This window comes from Clupea harengus, chromosome 7 (genome assembly GCF_900700415.2).
Source record: "Clupea harengus chromosome 7, Ch_v2.0.2, whole genome shotgun sequence".
Taxonomy (NCBI): Eukaryota; Metazoa; Chordata; class Actinopteri; order Clupeiformes; family Clupeidae; genus Clupea; species Clupea harengus.
This window is the reverse complement of record NC_045158.1, coordinates 22,127,989-22,147,988: the sequence shown is the minus strand read 5'-3', so window position 1 is coordinate 22,147,988 and position 20,000 is coordinate 22,127,989. Positions and strand designations below refer to the sequence as shown.

Below are 20,000 nucleotides of genomic sequence, written 5' to 3'. Positions count from 1 at the left end.
AGGGAACATAGCAAAATGAAGAGCAAATGTAGTCATTGACAGGGTTAGAAATAATGATTTTAACTGAAAAAATAATTGTGTCCTTCAAACTTGCGTCAAAGAATCCTCAATTTACAGCAATTACAGCCTTGCTGACCTTTGGCATTATTGCTGTCAATGTGCCCTGGTGAACTCTGGAGAGATTTCCCACCCCGACTTCCTGAAACACCTCCCACAAGTTGGCTTGGCGGGTATTTCGTACATTCCATATAGTCAAACCAATCTGGTGACTGTCCAGTCACTCCATTATAGACAGAAAACCAAGCACTCCTGCAGCATCTCTTCATTTGGTCTGCGTCTCACAATGTTCTTCTTTGTGATCCAAACACAGAGTCGTCTTTGTTCCCAATCTTCCTCAGTCCAGTGTCTGTGTTCTTCTGCCCATCCCAATCTCCCTCAGTCCAGTGTCTGTGTTCTTCTGCTCCTCCCAATCTTCCTCAGTCCAGTGTCTGTGTTCTTCTGCCCATCCCAATCTTCCTCAGTCCAGTGTCTGTGTTCTTCTGCCCATCCCAATCTTCCTCAGTCCAGTGTCTGTGGTCTGTGTTCTTCTGCCCATCTTAATCTTCCTCAGTCCAGTGTCTGTGTTCTTCTGCCCATCCCAATCTTCCTGTCCAGTGTCTGTGTTCTTCTGCCCATCCCAATCTTCCTCAGTCCAGTGTCTGGGTCTGTGTTCTTCTGCCCATCTTAATCTTTTCTATTTATTGTAAATAAATACTGACATATGGCCTTTTCTTTTCCACTCTGCCCCCCGGCCTTGCCTCCTCACTGTTGATGTTGAGGCTGGTGTTTTGCGGGTACTATTTAACGAAAGCGCCGGCTAAGGACCAGCGAGGCGTCTGTTTGTCTAACTTTATACACTAATGTTTACCCTCTTGCTCAGATGAGCACCGGGGCCTCCCACTCCTCTTCCTGTTCTCGTTAGAGCCGGTGTGAGCTGCTCTGTGAAGGGAGTAGTACAAAGCGCTGTACGAGATCCTTCAGTTTCTTGGCAATTTCTCGCACGGAATAGCCTTCATTTCTCAGAGCAAGGATAGACTGATTCTCAGGAGAGATATCTTTGCTTCTGGCTATTTTGGGCCGGGTAATCGAACCCACAACTGCTGATGCTCCAGATACTCCACTAGTCTAAGGTAGGTATTTCTTCTTCAATCAGCCCAACAGTGTTCAGAAGTGCCAACAGAATTGCAAAAGGGTTTTCTAACGATCAATTAGCCTTTTAAAATGATAAACTTGCACAAACTAACACAACGTGCCATTGAAACACAGCACTAATGGCTGCTGATGACGGGCCTCTGTATAAGCCTGTGTACATATTCCATTAAGAATCAGCTGTTTCCAGCTACGCTAGTCAGTTACAACATTAACATCGTCTACACAGCATTTATGATCAATTTTATGTTAATTTAAGGGACACAATTGCTTTTCTTTCAAAATCAAGGACATTCCTAAGTGACCCTAAACCATTGAATGGTAGTGTATGTGTGTGCCTGTGTGTATACGCTTCAGTGTGTGTGTGTGTGTGTATGTGTGTGTGAGTGTGTAAGAATGTGTGCAACACACACACCTTCGTCGTTGGCTTGTGCCAGAAACTTCTCTGTGGTGAAGAGGGGCTTCTTGTCGTCCAGCACCAGGTCCCAGAAGGTAGTGAGCTTAGACTCTGCAACAGGAGCACACACAACGATGAAAAATACATCACCCTCAAACACATACAAATACACCACAAGGAAAAATACATCACCCTTCAAAAACAAGACCAGTAATAACAGCAGCCACATTTTGTGGCCTTATATTAAAGGCTGTTGGAATATGTTGGGGTACGTCAGTGTACTGAGTGAATCTGTGGGTCCTTACCCTCAGTGTGTCGGGCTGGGAGTGTGTTAGAGTGTATCAGAGTTCTGGAGTGTGTTAGAGTGTATCAGAGTTCTGGAGTGTGTTAGAGTGTACCAGAGTTCTGGAGTGTGTCAGAGTGTATCAGAGTTCTGGAGTGTGTCAGAGTGTATCAGAGTTCTGGAGTGTGTCAGAGTGTATCAGAGTTCTGGAGTGTGTTAGAGTGTATCAGAGTTCTGGAGTGTGTCAGAGTGTATCAGAGTTCTGGAGTGTGTTGGAGTGTAAATTTGAACGTGTGCAAGTGTGTGGGTCCTTACCGCTCAGCGTATCAAGCTGGGAAAGTCGGCACAGAAGCACAGCAGCAGCCGCCCCCTCAGCCAGCAATGCATGCTGGGAGCTCTGGGCGGAGGCCTTCTCCACGGTCTGGATGAGGACAGCGGCGAAGTCAATCGCCTGGCTCAGGGTGTCACCTGCACAGGTGACATAGAAGAGAAATCAGCCTCAAACGCATGCGCATTCATACACACGTACCCAAACCGCATAAACACGCTAACAAAGCTTTTCATTCATGTACGAGTTTCAATTTTCACTTAATATTGGACTTACTTTTTAATATTGGTCTTATGCTGTGCTTGCATATTTCATAAACACAAACGTTACATGATTAAATATAATCATGCAATGTTTTCTGACTCCCTACCACTGATGTCTGTTTCATTTCTATCTGCTTGACCCCTGACCTCTAGAATGGCTACCATTTCGCCTTTGACCCCTGCGACTGACCTTTGTAGGCCCCAAGCATGGCCTGCAGGTAGGCGTGACGAACGGGTGAGGTGGAGGCCTTGAGGGTGAAGGCCTTCTTGAACCAGTCCTTCAGGGCAGCGGGCACCTCCAGGGTCAGCCTGCCAGTCCACTGGGCAAGCACAGACACGGCGTGGACCAGTGTACCCTCGTGAACTATCAGAGAGAGGAAACACACACACACACACACACGCACAAGAAAGAATACATGTAAATCAGTACTGATACAAAAGTGATAATACACCCCTTGCTCCGCCTTCTTCTCCCAGGTTGTCTCACGGAGGAGAGCGCCAGACTGACGGAGGGACACAGAGATAGAAAGAGGGAGGTAGGGATGGATAATTACCTTCTTGCTGCAGGTAAGGGACAAAGAGAACCGCCACACTTGCATTGAGTGTCTGACTGGATGAGCCGGACACTGCATGATGACTGCAGCTCCCGATGCCTTTAAAAACACACACACACACACACACACACACACACACACACACACACACACGGTTACATGACTACACATGATTCACGGCATAATCTATATTTCACCAAAGAAACTGTATAGACAGCTTACCTGAGAGAACACTCATTTTCTGTGACACAGCAGTAAGCTTCCCTTCAGAGCCTACACACACACACACACACACACAAACACACACAAAGTAAGGTGGCATATAATAGCATGCGTGTTTGAGCACATGATGTATGTAGACAGAAATCATGATGATATAACACAAGCCTCCTAGTCACGTGTGATTTATGACCTAAAGCTTCACAGGAGTAATGATCCCAATGTTACGATCTAAAGCGTGACAGGAGTAATGATCCCAATGTTACGATCTAAAGCGTGATGGAGTAATGATCCCAATGTCACGATCTAAAGCTTCACACGAGTAATGATCCCAATGTTGTGATCTAAAGTGTGACAGGAGTAATGATCCCAATGTTATGAGCTGATGGCGTAGAATGATCGATTAAGGGCCAGTGCTGTGGTGGGCAGGTAATAGGGCCATGGTGGCACAGGCGACTCTGGTATGTATCAGGCCCTGATCTGGCCCACAGTCGGCCCATGACATGATGAGTGTGAGGTCTGCTCTCCCGTCGGGAGTCGCGTGAGACGGACAGGGTGTGCGGAGGGGCACTGACCTCCCAGGATGGCGAAGAGGTGAGTGGTCAGGTCCTGGACAGCAGTAGGGTTGCTGCACTGCTGAGCCAGGTTACGCAGGGCCTGGATCGCCTGCTCCACCAGCACAGTGTTATTAGCCTTCAGCTGGCCTGGAGAGGGGATACAGACACGTCATTAACACACACACACACACACACACACACACACAGTTCACCAGACAGACAGACACACTTCAGCATGACGGGTGTGGCTTACTGGCGATGCCTTTGCCGATGTCCATGGCGTACTGACTGAGGTCCAGGGTGAGGGAGGCCAGCAGGCAGGAGATGGCTGCAGAAGACAGGGAGATGTCCAATCACAGATTACAGCTCCAATACACACAAACTACAGCTCACACACACACACACTATAGCTCTCTCTCTCACACACACACACACACACACACACACACACACTACAGCTCTCACACACACACACACACACACTATAGCTCTCACACACACACACACACTATAGCTCTCTCACACACACACACACTATAGCTCTCTCACCACACACTACACACTATAGCTCTCTCACACACACACACACACACACACACACTACATCTCTCACACAAACTCACTCTGCATGCAGTTTTCTGGACTCCGCAGCATGGCCTTCGTCAGTGTGGGCAGCAGCTGCTCCTTGAACTCTTCGTGTGTCACGTGACGCAGTATAGAGCCACTTCGCTCCTGAACACACACACACACACACACAAGCAGAAATATGAACACAATAAAACACACAGAACATGAATGCAGACAGTTACACACACACACACACACACACACACACACACACAGGTATGTCACACTTGAAAGGAAGCTCAGAGACTCACCAGGATGTACTGGTGGGGTACACTCTTGCTCGTAAGAACGGTCTTCACATAGAGCTCCAACAGCGCCCCCTACAGACAAGACGACCAAAATGCACAGCCAAAAAACCATGAGACAAGCAACATTAGCACACTGAGCGCTTATGCACTGATAAAAACATGCCTTCATAACCACCCCTCCAGCAGGAACAGATGAAACAATCACAACAGACTGAGCAGCACTGAGATGTAAGAGACATTCTAGTATTGACACAGCATTGATTTCTTCTCCCACCTTGTGCTTATTGATGGTGGCGATGTCCTTCTGGGTCGTGCAGAAGTCGACACACACGCCCAGTAGGGCCAGAGAGCTCGGGGTCGAGTCCAGACCTAGCAGCGTGGTCAGGTACTGGTCCACCATCCCTGGGTGCTGGAGGAGGTAGAGATGGAGGAGAGAGAGGAGAAGGGAGAGAGAGAGGAGGGGGAGAGATGGAGGAGCGAGAGAGCGAGGGGTAGGGAGAGAGAGATGGAGAGAGGGGTAGGGAGAGAGAGATGGAGAGGGGAGAGAGAGATGGAGAGAGGGAGACAGGGAAGGAGAAAGGGAGGAGAGAGTGTGATGTATGTTATATGTGTTTTATATGAATGTGAGACTTTTTATGGGGCGTGTGTGTGTGTGTGTGTGTGTTCATGCTGTTCTCCTTTTACCTCCTTCCAGACCTTGCTGAGGTGCTTCAGCACAGACTTTGTGGCATTCGGGGAAGCCCCGCCAACCACCTCAGCCAATAGGAGACTCTGCACCTCCACCTGTTCAGAAGATAGGACAGACAGGTTAGGTCTCTCTCACACACACACACACACACACACACACACAAGTATTTTCATCATCTTTCCTCTCTTATTGTCAAAGACTGAAGTATGCCCTGAGGGTAAGACGTTTACAATAAAACTGATACCTAACTACATGTGTGTGGTTCTACACAGACACACACACACACAGACTCTAGTTGTCTGTAAAAACCCTGAATACAAAGCAACACAAAACATTAACATCACATATCTTGTCTTATGGTATCTTTACAATGACTGTTTGCTTGTAGTTTTATTCAGTATATATTCACATATGGACAGAGATTATAGACAGTGCTTATTCAGCCTCTCCTGTCATCTCAAGGTGTTTCATATAGACAGATATTATAGAGCTGTGTGTGTGTGTGTGTGTGTGTGTGTGTGCTTATTCAACCCCAGAGCCATAAAGTGTAGAGCTCCACGCCTCACCAGTTTCTTCCATTGGGGCCCCTCCCTCTTGTCGGCCGTGGGGAAGACAGCTTTCACCAGCAAGCAAGTCCAGGCCACCGCCATGGTGGCAGAGGAGGCCGTGCTCTTCCTGAAGGATATGGACAGAGGAAGTGACATTAGCATCAGGCAGGAAATGAGAAGAGGATATGAGGAGGTTTGAAAGAAGGTGAGGCCTTTCGACAGAACGAGAGAGAGAGAGAGAGAGAGAGAGAGAGTGTGTACTAGTTGTACTGGACATGACCAGACAAGAAAGGAAAAGTCCCATAAAATAGCACAAAACAGTGAGGACGGAGGCCCAGGTATGCAAGGCCTTCCCACTAAAGCGGTACCGTCCCTGTGGTGTCATAGTTCCTCTCTCATCACACACATGGGGAAGACCATAACACACACGTGTTCCAGAATACCAAACATCATTAGAGTGTTTAGAAACTCTACTTTCAACAATGAATTAATTCAATCTCATTCACTCTGCCTCCATATCAAAGCTGTGGATTGCTTATTCCGAATTTGTTTACGCAAGCAAGACTGTGATGCAAAGCAAAACATGACAAAAGTGGACATACACTGACCAATCACCTCAGTTGGTAGACATACTCTGACCAATCACCTCAGTTAGTGGACATACACTGACCAATCACCTCAGTTAGTGGACATACACTGACCAATCACCACAGTTGGTGGACATACACTGACCAATCACCACAGCATAAAAGCACCAGACTGGACATTAGACAAACTGACATGCAATAAGACCCTTAAACCAGGTCATAAATCAATCCCAGATGATTCACAGGCCATGAGACGGACCACACAACAAACCAACAGCAGCTGACAGAATGGACTAAAATAAGTGTCAGTTTTTCAATCATCTAGCATCTTTTATGCAGAGATCAATGGGATCAATATTTGCCATATGCAAACTGATGGTGAACCCATAAGGCAAACAAGGGCGTTTCACTTCATTCCTCATTTTGCAGTGACTCTCCTAGAGGTAACACACAGAAACGCAAACACACTGAGGGACTCTCCTAAGGGTAACACACAGAAACGCAAACACACTGAGGGACTCTCCTAAGGGTAACACACAGAAACGCAAACACACTGAGAGTGACTTCCTAGAGGTAACACACAGAAACGCAAACACACTGAGGGACTCTCCTAAGGGTAACACACAGAAACGCAAACACACTGAGGGACTCTCCTAAGGGTAACACACAGAAACTCAAACACACTGAGGGACTCTCCTAAGGGTAACACACAGAAAGACACAAACACACTGAGAGTGAGTTCCTAGAGGTAACACACTGAAAAATGCCCTGCGACATCAACTATGTACCAGCAAAGGACTTCTGAGGCAAAACGCCACAGGGGATACAACTGCTCAATTCGAGCCAATGAAGATCCATAACCACATTTTCTAAACCAGTTTACAAGAGGTGACAGTGTATATACCATAAACCCGCCCCCCCCCCCCCCCGTGCCTTGTGCTTACCCTGGCATGCCATTCTTGCTGATGACCCCACAGTTGAGCAGGCATGATGGCAGGTTGGCAGCGATGACGCCAGGCTGGGACTGCGCCAGCAGGTCAATGACGGAGACCACCGCTCGCCGAGATGCCGCATCTCTGAGGAAGGCAGTTAAACAGTCACCACTAGTCACTTTCTTGGCTTCACACTAGTAGACACAGTGATAGTGACACCAGCAACCAAAGTCCTTCATGGTAATTAAGTAATATCACGTGTATTTGTCAGATGATCACCACCAGCACGGTACAGCTTATGTCATCTGGTTTATTTATAGGCTCTAAGCAAGCAGCAAGATCTGTAAACAAAGTTCTTCTGAGGCATACAGGAATGATCAATATCACATCTATCTGATATTCATTTTTAATTATTCACAGTGAAGTACTTTCATAGTAATGCAACAGGCTTAATGGCAGCAGGCTTGACTAAATACCACATGACCTACTCCCAACAGAGCTGGAGGGTGAACAGATACAGCATAGGCTGAGTATGAAGAAGTATGATGATGTGTCTGTGTTTGTGTGTGTGTGTGCATGTCAGAAGCAGGCAGAGGTGGGAAGAGGCAATGTTTCACCTGTATCTGTGAAGAGTGAGGCAGAAGAGTTTGCATAGCCTTTAATGGCTGGCTCTGGCAGCTCTGCAAAGAAAACCAAAACACAAAACTCTCCGTCACGATCAATAGGCCATTTCCATCCACTGATGAACATCAGGGAGACATATTAAAACCACATCATCAACAGAAAAAGGCGCTTCTGTTGCACTTCACCTTTTCCACTGAGGCAACTCCTCAGCTCGCCAAGGATGTCTTTTCGCTCCTTCACACTGGATGTGGTCACTTTCACCGCAAACTTCTTCAAAGTGTCCGAAACCTGATTCAGGATGGGGAACAGGATGCGTGAGGTAGGATGACAACAAACACATGGCCAGGGTAGGACGCCATCATGTCAAACTGGCACAGGAATTTTCTAAAGCCTCCTGACTAACACCACTGTATAGCCATCCCAATTGTTCATCTGCTCATGGAACAGGCCCAAATGGTCAACGAAGCTGATTATCAATGCATCTAACCCAACACACAAGAACACCCTGCCCGACATTTTGGCATTACATCAACAGTGATTTATGCAATGGTGTTCTGTTAGTTAGCGGTATATGAATGCTTCTGCACAGCAAGACCTTTCTTTAGTAGGTGGGCAAGTTGAACAGAGTTGGGTAACAAAAGGGTTGGGTCTTTGAAAGTTTCTCCAAACTCCTTTCATAGGTCTCACTAGACAACTTTATCAGGACTAATGTTGCCATTTAAAAACGTCACTTATATCTATAAATCATTTCACTTCTTGATGTGGCATTCTTTTAAGATCTGATCACAGTTGATCACACAATGTTTACTTGACAAGATAGCATGTGGTGGCAGTATTGCACCACTTCGCCTGTTATAAAGACACTGGGATACAAATAAATATAGCAAAGATAGATACATTTGAGTGTAGTTATTATGTGTGCTCCGGATAACAGCAACGAAACATTGAGATGACCATCTGAACAGTAGGTTTTAAGGCTACTTCACGAAGTAGCCATCTAGCTTCGAGCTAGCTAACGTTAGCCAGCCTTTCCATAACGTTACTACTGAATAAGCTTAATCTGTTGCAGTTGTTAACGTCACTGAACAGAGACTCTTTATTTAGTAGAGTTACACGCAGTGACATGTTTTAATATCGTCAGGCAGTCAAAGTAAAAAGCACAACGGGCAATATGTATTTTCCAGTATTGTTTAAATTCAGTGAACACATGCAGTACGGCAGAGCCCCGTGTTAGCCACGAACGACACACCAACCTGCGTGTCCGCCGCCATCTTGCCGGTGTCGATCTGGAACAAGTCTGACGTATCTTCCGGGTCATTACATCAAGCCAACCGGGTCAAGCAAATACGGCACCACAGAAGGGTCATTTGCAAGAAACCGAAATGTAAATTAGGAGTCACTTCCGGTTTCAATACGGATCCCAGCGGAAATACGTTTTCTCCCCGACATCGGCCAAGGATCCGTATTTCCGCTGGGATCGGTATTAAAACCAGAAGTGAGTACGTAATTCTGTTTAATGTATGCATTTGTAATTTGCTGCGGTATGTGGTGTACGGTACTGAATGGAACTGATAAGTAGTCTTTATAATTATTTACATCTGTAAAAATTAATTTGATAGTCTGCATCTTGTTTTTCACTCAGAGCACATCACCCCTAAACTGTAGGTCTAGCTAGCTTGTTAGCTATCCAGTTGCTCGCCAACTGACTAGTTCGTTACTTGCTGTTACCACAGGCTTTTCTTATAGTCTTATAGAATCAAATGTGCTGACATTCGCATATTTTACACAACGGGTGTGATCACATGTCGGGGATGACACGTTTTAACCAACCAGAGACCGGGATTACGTACTCACTTCCCGTTTCAATACGGATCCCAGCGGAAATACGTTATCTCCCCGACATCGGCCAAGGATCCGTATTTCCGCTGGGATCGGAATTAAAACCGGAAGTGAGTACGTAATCCCGGTCTCTGGTTGGTTAAAACTTGTCATCCTCGACATGTGAGCACACCCGTTGTGTAAAATATGCGAATGTCAGCACATTTGATTCTATAAGACTATAAGAAAAGCCTGTGGTAACAGCAAGTAACGAACTAGTTGGTTAAAACTTGTACAAATGCATAAATTAAACGGAATTAAGTACTCACTTCCGGTTTTAATACCGATCCCAGCGGAAATGCGGATCCTTGGCCGACAAGGACTACTAGTTTGATGAGCGTTTGTCTATTGGTGATTCATCATGGTGAATATCCTGGTGCTGTTTGTCTTTAGGCTTGAGTCTTAACTGAGACTATTGATCTCAAATTTAGTTACTCACTAAGTTTTTAATTCTTTCCTTATTTACTTTTTTGCACTGTGTGGAGCGTAGACCCTTTTTTACATTTCACTACATGATCGTGAAAAATAAAGCACTTGAACTTGAACTTGATACAGAGCTTCTGCATGTGTTTTTTTATTTTGTCCCTGTGGCAGTGGGCATCTCAGGACCAGGTGTTGGGACAACATATTGAGATGGTGATATATCACCATAATTCTGCTTACAATCCATTATCAATACACCAACACCACCAACTCAGGGTTCTTGATAGAGGGTAAACAGTCATGAAGCACATTTTATAACTGGCAGTGAAGGAGACAATCCATCAAAATGGTCATTTTGCAGTTACTGGATGAGATTAGAGTGCAATATACATTGTTTCTATTTTGTAAAATTGCATACCTTTTCGTGTGTCATGATATATATATATATATATATATATATATATATAGATATTGTAATAATATCATGATCGGACCGTGAGTAACCCTGTGATTCCCTCTCTGTTCAGGACGGGGTCATGTGCAGCACCCGTGTTACTGCCATGCAGGGGAACTGCTTCAAATACAGCTGAACCTTTAGAGCATCTCTCTTTGATTTACCTCTGGGTGTCGGCTCATTGTCGTCCAATGCATGACACGCTTACGCTCTCTCTGTCTCTCCCTTGTTCTCTGTCTCTCTCTCTCTCTTTGTATCTCTCTCTCTCCCTTGTTCTCTGTCTCTTTCCCTCTCTCTCTCTTTCTCTTGTTCTCTGTCTCTCTCCCTCTCTCTCTTTCCCTTGTTCTCTGCCGTTCTGTTTATCATCCTGCCTTTCTTCGGGTCTTGAATCTCCTTCTCCTCTTGTTGTGCCGTCACCATAACAGAACACGAAAACTCTTCAGGTGACCCAGGGGCCGCTTGTCTCAGTGAGAATTATGCAAATGTCCCAAGGTAGCAAAATTGACTTTATTTGTGCTTTTAATACATGTGACCTGAAAACAGACTGAAAAACTGACCATCAGAAACACTTCACAAGATGAAAATAAATATAGCAAGTGATGCCTTTAAAATACTAGCAAATTAAATGCACAATTTGGAAGATTGCATGTATTTCACTCAATTTTTTGGTGCGGCTTTAAGATTTATATTAGAGATTCGTGTCGATTAATGTTTTGTTACATACATTGGCTTTCACAAACAGCCATACCACACACGCTCCTGGGAGGTTTTCAACAACACTCAACATTATTAAGACTTGCACTCGAAAAACACAAAACAACTAAACAAAACAAGAAAAAACGTATCAGTGATGAAAATCTTTCAACTAAACAGCAGTTTTAGTTTTGCAGTATGTTACCTGTGAGACTGATAGAAAAAGAACACAAATATATTGATGATACAGTCATTTAAATGCATCAGTGTTACAAGAAACAAGTGGAAGATGTCATCATAGTTTGAGTGGTTATTAGAAAGTAGTAAAGCAGTACAAAAATATAGTGGAAAAAAGATCTCCAGACTTTGTCTGCAGACTGAATCCTGAAAACACCTGTTTCTATGGTGAAGGAACTAACACCTGTTTCTATGGTGAAGGAACAAACGTTTCCCACCATATTGTTATTCTTCATAATCTCATATGTTCACATTCTTAGTCCTGAAGTGAACACCTGTTTCTATGGTGAAGGAACAAACGTTTCCCACCATATTGTTATTCTTCATAATCTCATATGTTCACATTCTTAGTCCTGAAGTGAACACCTGTTTCTATGGTGAAGGAACTAACACCTGTTTCTATGGTGAAGGAACAAACGTTTCCCACCATATTGTTATTCTTCATAATCTCATATGTTCACATTCTTAGTCCTGAAGTGAACACCTGTTTCTGTGCTATGGGGCTCATATCCAAGCCCTCAGACTGGTTCTGTGTTCCTCCTCTACGACTCCGACTATGTCCCCTATCCAAGGTGACTACCAGTAGTGGCGTTACTGTATAGTGTATATACATTTCTCTACACATGAATGTCTGATTCATGTTAATAATGGTGTACACTCCAATTGCTATTCTGTCATATTAATACATCAAATATTGTTTTAGATTTGGATGATTAACAGGTTGTGTCAGGGCTGGATTCATAACCCTTTTTTATCAGCTAGTTTCCAACACTAATGTGAATTTTTAAAAACCTTTAAGCACTGGTTTACCAAAAGGACAATCCATCACAAACCACAAACTCCACTCATAAAAACTCAGACTCATAGAAGTTCTCTAGAACTCTCATAGAACTCTCTAGAAGTTCATAGAAGTTAGACTCAGCCAGTGAGCATCAAACCTTTCATATTGTAACTTACATTTCTACATTGTTCATCTATGAATATCCTCTCATTATCAAAACCTTCCTGGGCAATCAATAGAAAATGCAGTCAGAAAGCAAAGACCACAGATCGATTCTGACTGGAAACGTTACCTGAACAACCACCTCCTCATCACAACTTCCTATTGTTTGTTGAAGATACTAAACCTCTTCAAAACAATCACATCCTGAAACGACATGCAGTCATGCCTACAGCAATTGTCATCACAGTCACGTCACGGCACACGCCTGCACACGCGCACACAGACACATTCACACACATCCACACACACACACACACACACACACACACACACACACAGGCTAACACAGGTCCATGCAGTGGTGGGTTCTAGCTGAAGAGCTTGACGAAGCAGCCCTGGCAGTAGGGCTTGTCGTTCTGCTCCTTGAAAGTGCCTTTGTTCAGCTGCTTGAGGCAGAAGGCGCAGACGAAGTGCTCGGGGTGGAACTTCTTGCCCATGGCGCTGATGCAGCGGCCCGTGATGGGCTTCTGGCAGCCGGAGCAGAGCGAGCCGCGCCGCTCGTGGTAGTGCATCTCGCAGAACGGCTGGCCGTCGTGCTCGAAGAAACTCCCATTGACGAAGGGGGTGAAGCACTCCTGCGGATCACAAAATACGGAACATCATAACAATGACCAAGAATGATCAAGTATACACACAACAGCACATAAATCACAACTAAGGGTGCAAACCCATGACACAGTAACGAGCGATGCGATATTCTAAATCCCATGCATTTCAACGGGAGCCAATCCATTGTGACGTAGACCACCGTTTTGGGCGACACGACCGATACAAGTTGGAAATAGTGGAATCCTATGCAATCCGGCAGCAGCCAATCAGATTGTTTGGTGTTGTCTCTGACGGTTCGGAAATTGCAGGACTGTGGCGTCGTTTGGTCGTTTAATTTGCTAAAAAGAAAGGCTTGGATGGCCTTGTAAGGGCTTGTTGTTGTTCTTGATATGTTATATATTTAATCCTGGGCTTATTTGAACCGAATGACAGTTTTGATATAAAGACAAGTGACTAGATAGCCTACTAACTGGCTAGCCTGCTAACTAGCTCACTAGTCCAGTCTGTTATGCTATTTCCACACGCTACAACACGCCCCCTTAAAGCGATGGAAGCGTATCGCTAAGGTTGAGAACGAGGCACAATCTGGGCCAGATGTAAGCAATAACTGGGCCAGACGTAAGCCATAACTGGGCCAGACGTAGGCCAGATCTGGGCTGGATGCGTCTTCTGTGTTAGCAGTGTGTGTACGGCGACTGGCCTTCACCCACCCTGCAGACGAAACACTCGGGATGCCAGAGGCAGCTCAGCGCTGAGATGTAGTTGTCCAGGATGGCGCGGGCACAGCCCCCGCACTTGGGTGCAAACAGGTCAAAGTAGTCCTTCCGACAGTACGCCTTCCCATCCTTCTCATGGAAACCTGTGGCGTACACACACACACACACACACACACACACACACACACACACACACACACACGTAGTCACATGACTCTACCTAGTCATTATTCATTACTGTTTTAGGTATTAAACACTCAGGCCTTCTTCCTCACATCCGGGACCAAAGAAAGACTCACAGTGCACACACACACACACACACACACACACACTCACACACACACACACACACACACACACACTCACCTTCGGGACCAAAGAAAGACCCACAGTGCGCACACACACACACACACACACACGCACACACGCACACACACACACACACACCACACACACACACACACACTCACCTTCGGGACCAAAGAAAGAGCCACAGTGTGCGCAGAAGAAATGCTCTGGATGCCATGTTCGCTCCAGGGCAGTTACCACTTTCTGTGACACACACACACACAAATGGCCGCACTTTTAGCAAAAAGAACTATATATGTAAACTGTGTGTGTGTGTTTTTGTATGTATGTATGTATGTATATGTGTGTGTGTGTGTGTGTGTGTGTGTGTGTGTGTGTGTGTGTGTGTATTATACTCACATCCAGGATGGGTCCGTTACAGTAGTAACAGCGTGGGGAGAAGAGGTGATGGTAGTCTCTCTCACAGTAGGGCAGCCCGTCACGCTCAAAGAAGTTTCTGGAACCAATCTCCTCCTGACAGTGTGTGCACACAAAGTGCTCCGGGTGCCACGTGCGACCCATGGCTGTCACTAACTACAAAACACACAGACATATATGTACACATACACCCCAATTCATTTGTTTTCTATCTCTTATCTTCAAACTCAAAAGTTTAAACCACTGACAATGAATGTTAAACTTTAAACATGTTTTTCCACATCATTCAGCCTCAGATGTTTTTCAGTTGACATCTTGGTTTTCAAATCATTTGAAGTCCTTCACCGGAAGTTTTCTAGCTTCTAAATATACACCAGCTTCATGTCATGGCTCTGCACATGAGTTGATTTATTGAGCAATGGCGCCCTCACCTGGCCAATGATGGGCTTGCAGCAGGCCCCACACGTGCCCTTGGCCACAGTCTGCACTCCCAGCTTGTTGAGGTCTGACTGCAGGCTGCCCAGCATGGAGTCCAGCTTGTTGCCCTGCAGGTTAGAGCCCTTCCCCTGGGCCATGATCTACACAACAGAAAGTCAGGGTCAGAAAACAGGAAGTTCAAAACCAGACACACACACACACACACACACACACACACACACACCACACACACACACAACACACACACACACACCGGACATGCAGCTCTACATTTCAAACACACACAATACAAACACTCAATACACTCACACAATACATACACGTGTGTATGAGATCTTCGGATATGGGGCAGATTGCAAAACATGCAGCTGTTTACATGTTACAGATTCACACGCGTTACAGATTCACACGGCCACATCATTTTCAAATTTGAACCTTTGCATGCGGTTCAGTTGTTCAAACAACTGCTTTCCCCCCCAAACAATGAAACGTCCTTCAGGTCCCTCTCATGGACATCAGCGATAAGCCGATTCTTATTCAAGCATAAAGGTCAGATTAAACAGATTCTCCCTGCCCACTTCCCCGAGCCTCCGCACAGCACACAGAAGCAGGCACTGGCAGTCAGGCACCCCAGCACCAGTGCTTCCAATCTCATCCACGGCTCTGGTAGTCACATCAGTGACCTTCAAACATGCTGGGTTTACGGGTGCGGTCGGGCCTTATTCTTTATAAAAATATAAAATGACATTTATCAACCTACAGCAATGATGCTATTCAAGAGGCTGACTGAAGAAAAACAATGTTGCTGTGTCCGGTCTTTGTCTCAAGTTTGAAAACAGTATGGCAGTATATACTACACATCCCGTGTCGCTGTTTCAGGCCTGTTTCTTTACTTGTATCTGGCCCGGACATATGTGGGTAAATATGGCACACCTGAGGCCGACCAGAGCACACCCAGAATGCATGAAAATACTGAGAAAAATATACTTCAGTCTTGTGCCTTTAAAACAGCATCACAGCTGTAAATGTAGCAAGATTAGAAAAGCCTACGTATTTGACCTTTAAAAGCGGCCCTAGCCTGCCCTGGGTGACAGAGGTTGTTGTTGTTTGCCTCCATCACCCGGGACCAGGTTATTTAGACCACACCCTGGGCAGGCCATAGACCAGCCCGGCACAGGACTGGACTGGGTCTCTAACTCAGCATGTTTGAAGGGCTGGACGTTAGTGAGGCGGAACCAGAACCAGAACCAGAACCAGAACCAGAACCAGAGGGTCTTAACTGAGCTCCACGCCTGCATGGGAGGGAAGAGAGGGTCGTACTCCGTCTGGCTCCCGACCGACACCAGCCTTTTTGGGGCAGGTGGGGTAGGAGGGGTGGGCACTGCAGGTGGAGGAGCCTGCACCGGTGGAGGGCGCGGGGTGGGTTTGGGGACAGGGACCGCCACGGGCACAGGAGTCGGGGCAGGCGGGGGGGACGGGGATCTCCGCCGGACCGGAGGGGAGGGGAGCGGGGGAGGGAGGTTCTTAACGAGGGGTGCAGGAGCAGGTTCCTGCGGAGGGGGTGGTGGTGCTGGAGCAGGGGTCTGCGGAGGGGGAGGGGAGGGGGCAGGTGGGGGGAGAGGCGGCGGGGCCTCCTTGACTGGGGGGGGTCTTCTCGGCTCCTCGCGGCGGGGGGCGGGGGGAGAGACTGGGGGAGGGATGACCTTCCGCTGTGGGAGAGGAGACTCAGGAGGAATGATAATCTAGAGGAAGAGGAAAGATGGACAGAATAAAAAGAGGACAAGAAAGAAAAGATGAACATGCAGATGAGAGCAGAAACCAGAAGAATGACACTGGAAAAAAGGACAGGACAATGACAATGGGTGGAAATGAAAGTAGCAAGCTATAAAAGCAGGTTATAATCTAATGACGATGGCTTTTTTTTATCGTCATACTCTTTTTCTCACCATCTCTCTTTTCTCTCCCTCTCTGTCCTCTTTTCCATCCCTCCCAATTTTTTCTTTTTCTATCTCCCCCACTCCTTCCCCACTCATCCCTTCCTCCCTCTCTCTCCATCTCTCTCTCTCTCTCCTCTCCCTCTCTCTCTCCCTCTCTCTCTCCCTCTCTCTCTCCATTTCTCTCTCTATCTCTCTGTCTCTCTCTTTTCCACTCTCTGCCTCCTCTTTTCTCCCTCTCTCTCTCCCTCTCTCTCTCTCCTCCCTCTCTCCTCTACCTTCTCCCCATCCGGGCCCTCTCGTGAGCGTTTGGGGTTGTTCATGACGATCACGCCCTCCGTGAGCCAGTCGTCAGGGTTCTTGCGCGGCCGCTCTTTGCGGCTGATCCCCAGCTTGCCCTGCAGCTCCTCGATGAGCCGGTCCTGGGAGTTGCTCTTGTGGTAGATGAGGGGGCCCCCCTTGCGGCGCGGGTGGTTCTCCCGGTTCATGGGGTGCACGTTGGGCGACTCCTTCGTACGCCTGATCACAGACTTGATCTGATTGGGAGGGACAGATGCCTGTTGAGGGGTCGACGGGTGACTCCAGCAGAAGCCCAATCACAGCGCAGACCAAGCTAGGGCGTGCCAATCACAGGGCACTTCACTCCAGCACAAGCCAATCACAGCACATTTCAATCCAGTGCGAGCCAATCACAGTGCACTTCACTCCAGCAACAAGCCAATCACAGCACATTCCAATCCAGCGCGAGCCAGTCACAGTGCCCTGCATTCTATTAAAAAACAATCATAGTGTGTAAGCCAGTGTAGACCAATCAGGATGCACTCTACTTCAATATTAGCCAATCATGGCACACTCCATCCAGCAAAAGTCAAAGGCAACACAGCTCACCCAGACACACGAAGGTGAGCTCAACCAAGGTAGCAGGTGAATTAGTCAAGATTAAACAACACACACACGTACACAAACGCAAATACAAAAGCTCTATGAAGACCTATAGCCTCTGTAAATAAAGGGCAACCTCAAAGCAAATGAAGTATTATGAGATCCGACTTAGTAAATGGGAACTTGGTGATCTAGCGCTTCACACACATGCTGAGAGGATGAAGAGGGGGGTTGTCTCCTACCACAAGACTCAAGTATGAACACAGGCCATGCAGTCATGCCAAGCAGCACTTCCTTAGGGTAAGCCTACAACAGCAGCTGTGATTTCAACTCAGATCAACTCAAATCATTGGCCAAAAGCATCTCTGATAGCAGGCCTGTGTGTGTCTGTGTGTGTGTGTGTGTGTGTCATCCTCTTCGAGGAGTATTGGCATGTAGTCTCTGCTCAGTTGTACTTCTTGATTTACATTGTAGATAACTCCATGTGTGCAGAGGACAGGCAGCGGTTGTCAGGCAGCAGCTCCCCCGGCAGCGGTTGTCATGCAATGGTTGCTAGGCAGCAGGCACAGGGGCAGCAGGCATTGGTCAGCCCTGTAGGTGGTGGCGTGTGTGGCGGCGTACATGTCCGGAGGCGGAGACGCGGTCCAGTGCGAAGGGGTGCATGAGGGGCATGTCGCCCATCTGGGCGTCTGGGGTGCCGGGGCAGGTCGACGGGGTGAGGGACTCGTCCATCCAGCTGGCCTCCGTCATGGGCGTCATGGACCCGTCCGTGCCTTCGTACACCATCTTCAGCTCCATCTCGGCCCAGTCCAGGTCGCTGCGCCCGTCCGACTGGTAGTCCGACTCCGTCTGCGTGTCCGGCCGCACGTCCCTGCGGTCCATCGACACTATGGGCTCCTCGAACACTTCCTGCAGAGGTTCCGCGCTCAGCGCCGATGCTTGCGCGAACGACAGCAGAGCCTCGCTCTCCGGTTTGGGGGTGAAACTCATAGACAGCAGCTTGTCCAGGGCCTCGTCCAGGGAGGCCTGGGTCTCCCCGGCCCCCACCAAGGCTGCAGGTGGCTGGGGTTGGGCGGTCGCTTTAGGGGACTCCTCTGGAGGGTTGTAGCTTTTATAGGGAGCTTTAGAGGAGGGGAGTGAAGAGAAAGAGAAAGCCTGAGGGACAGAGAGGGGGGGGGGGACAGGAGACTCACTGACGGGAGCTGCAGAGGGGGGTGCGGGAGCGGGAGACTTTGAGAAGGGAGGGGTGAGGCTTTTGGAGGAGGTGGAGAGAGGGGAGTCAATGTGAGGGAAAGAGGAGAGGCCGTTGACCGCGGGGAGGACCAGCGGGCTCCTTCGCTCTGGGGAGGGTGAGGGCCTCTTCAGGGAGGGAACGGGACTGGGGGACTTAGTGGCGGGGCTGGAGGAAGGGGTGGAGAGAAAGCCGAGGGGTTCAAGTTTCAGCTGGGGACTGGAGGAGGCCGGGGAGGGGGTGCTGGTTTTGGGGGGGCTGTGGGCCGTCTGGGAGAGCACCACGAGCGTGTCGGTGGTGCGTGAGCTGAGCATGGAGGCCGACACGTCGATGATGGTGTCTGGGGTGAGACGAGAGCTGGAGGGGGAGGTGGAGGAGGAGCCGGAGCTCGGGGGGCTGAGGGAGGAGGCCGCGGCCGACAGGGAGAGCTCTGAGCTGGGCTTCAGGAGAGGGGCGCCGGCCTGGGGCTGGAGGGAGGGGTCCACCCCGTCCTCCTCTATGTGCAGCTCCAGGGTTACGCCCCCCGACGAGGAGGGGAGGGGGGAGTCACAGGAGAGGTGTGGGGGGAGGCTGTAGACCGCAGGGGCTGATGGGATAGCTGGAGGACTAAAGGGTTTCTGATCGAAGTGCAGCTCTGAGGAGGGGGAGCCCTGAGAGGCGGGCTGCAGAATGGACAGCAGAGGAAGAGGAGGAGGAGGAGGAGGAGGAGGAGAGGAAGAAAGGAAGAGGAGTAGGAGGAGGAGAGGAAGAAAGGAGGAGGAGGAGGAGAGGAAGAAAGGAAGAGGAGGAGAGG

General features: G+C 47.9%; 2 protein-coding genes across 2 annotated transcripts in view; both read right to left on the bottom strand.

Annotated features, from left to right (window-relative positions):
- The window catches only part of gcn1 (GCN1 activator of EIF2AK4), a 36,568-nt gene extending 27,193 nt beyond the window's left edge, over window positions 1-9,375 (bottom strand). Inside the window, 17 exon segments of the mRNA XM_012817792.2 lie at window positions 1,604-1,696; window positions 2,184-2,336; window positions 2,650-2,823; window positions 3,014-3,112; window positions 3,236-3,286; window positions 3,808-3,936; window positions 4,043-4,117; window positions 4,413-4,521; window positions 4,668-4,736; window positions 4,939-5,073; window positions 5,349-5,447; window positions 5,919-6,027; window positions 7,432-7,563; window positions 8,037-8,073; window positions 8,076-8,099; window positions 8,229-8,331; window positions 9,297-9,375. Coding sequence (XP_012673246.2) covers window positions 1,604-1,696; window positions 2,184-2,336; window positions 2,650-2,823; window positions 3,014-3,112; window positions 3,236-3,286; window positions 3,808-3,936; window positions 4,043-4,117; window positions 4,413-4,521; window positions 4,668-4,736; window positions 4,939-5,073; window positions 5,349-5,447; window positions 5,919-6,027; window positions 7,432-7,563; window positions 8,037-8,073; window positions 8,076-8,099; window positions 8,229-8,331; window positions 9,297-9,314 — 1,609 coding nt within the window. The 5' untranslated portion in view covers window positions 9,315-9,375.
- Window positions 9,376-11,286: 1,911 nt separating this feature from the next.
- The window catches only part of pxnb (paxillin b), a 29,018-nt gene continuing 20,304 nt past the window's right edge, over window positions 11,287-20,000 (bottom strand). The window contains exons 7-15 of the mRNA XM_042708114.1: window positions 18,598-19,869; window positions 17,373-17,630; window positions 16,441-16,902; window positions 15,154-15,300; window positions 14,705-14,878; window positions 14,467-14,548; window positions 13,991-14,139; window positions 12,004-13,306; window positions 11,287-11,912 (exon numbers count right to left, since the gene is read on the bottom strand). Coding sequence (XP_042564048.1) covers window positions 13,040-13,306; window positions 13,991-14,139; window positions 14,467-14,548; window positions 14,705-14,878; window positions 15,154-15,300; window positions 16,441-16,902; window positions 17,373-17,630; window positions 18,598-19,869 — 2,811 coding nt within the window. The 3' untranslated portion in view covers window positions 11,287-11,912; window positions 12,004-13,039. The remainder of the gene's footprint in view (window positions 11,913-12,003; window positions 13,307-13,990; window positions 14,140-14,466; window positions 14,549-14,704; window positions 14,879-15,153; window positions 15,301-16,440; window positions 16,903-17,372; window positions 17,631-18,597; window positions 19,870-20,000) is intronic.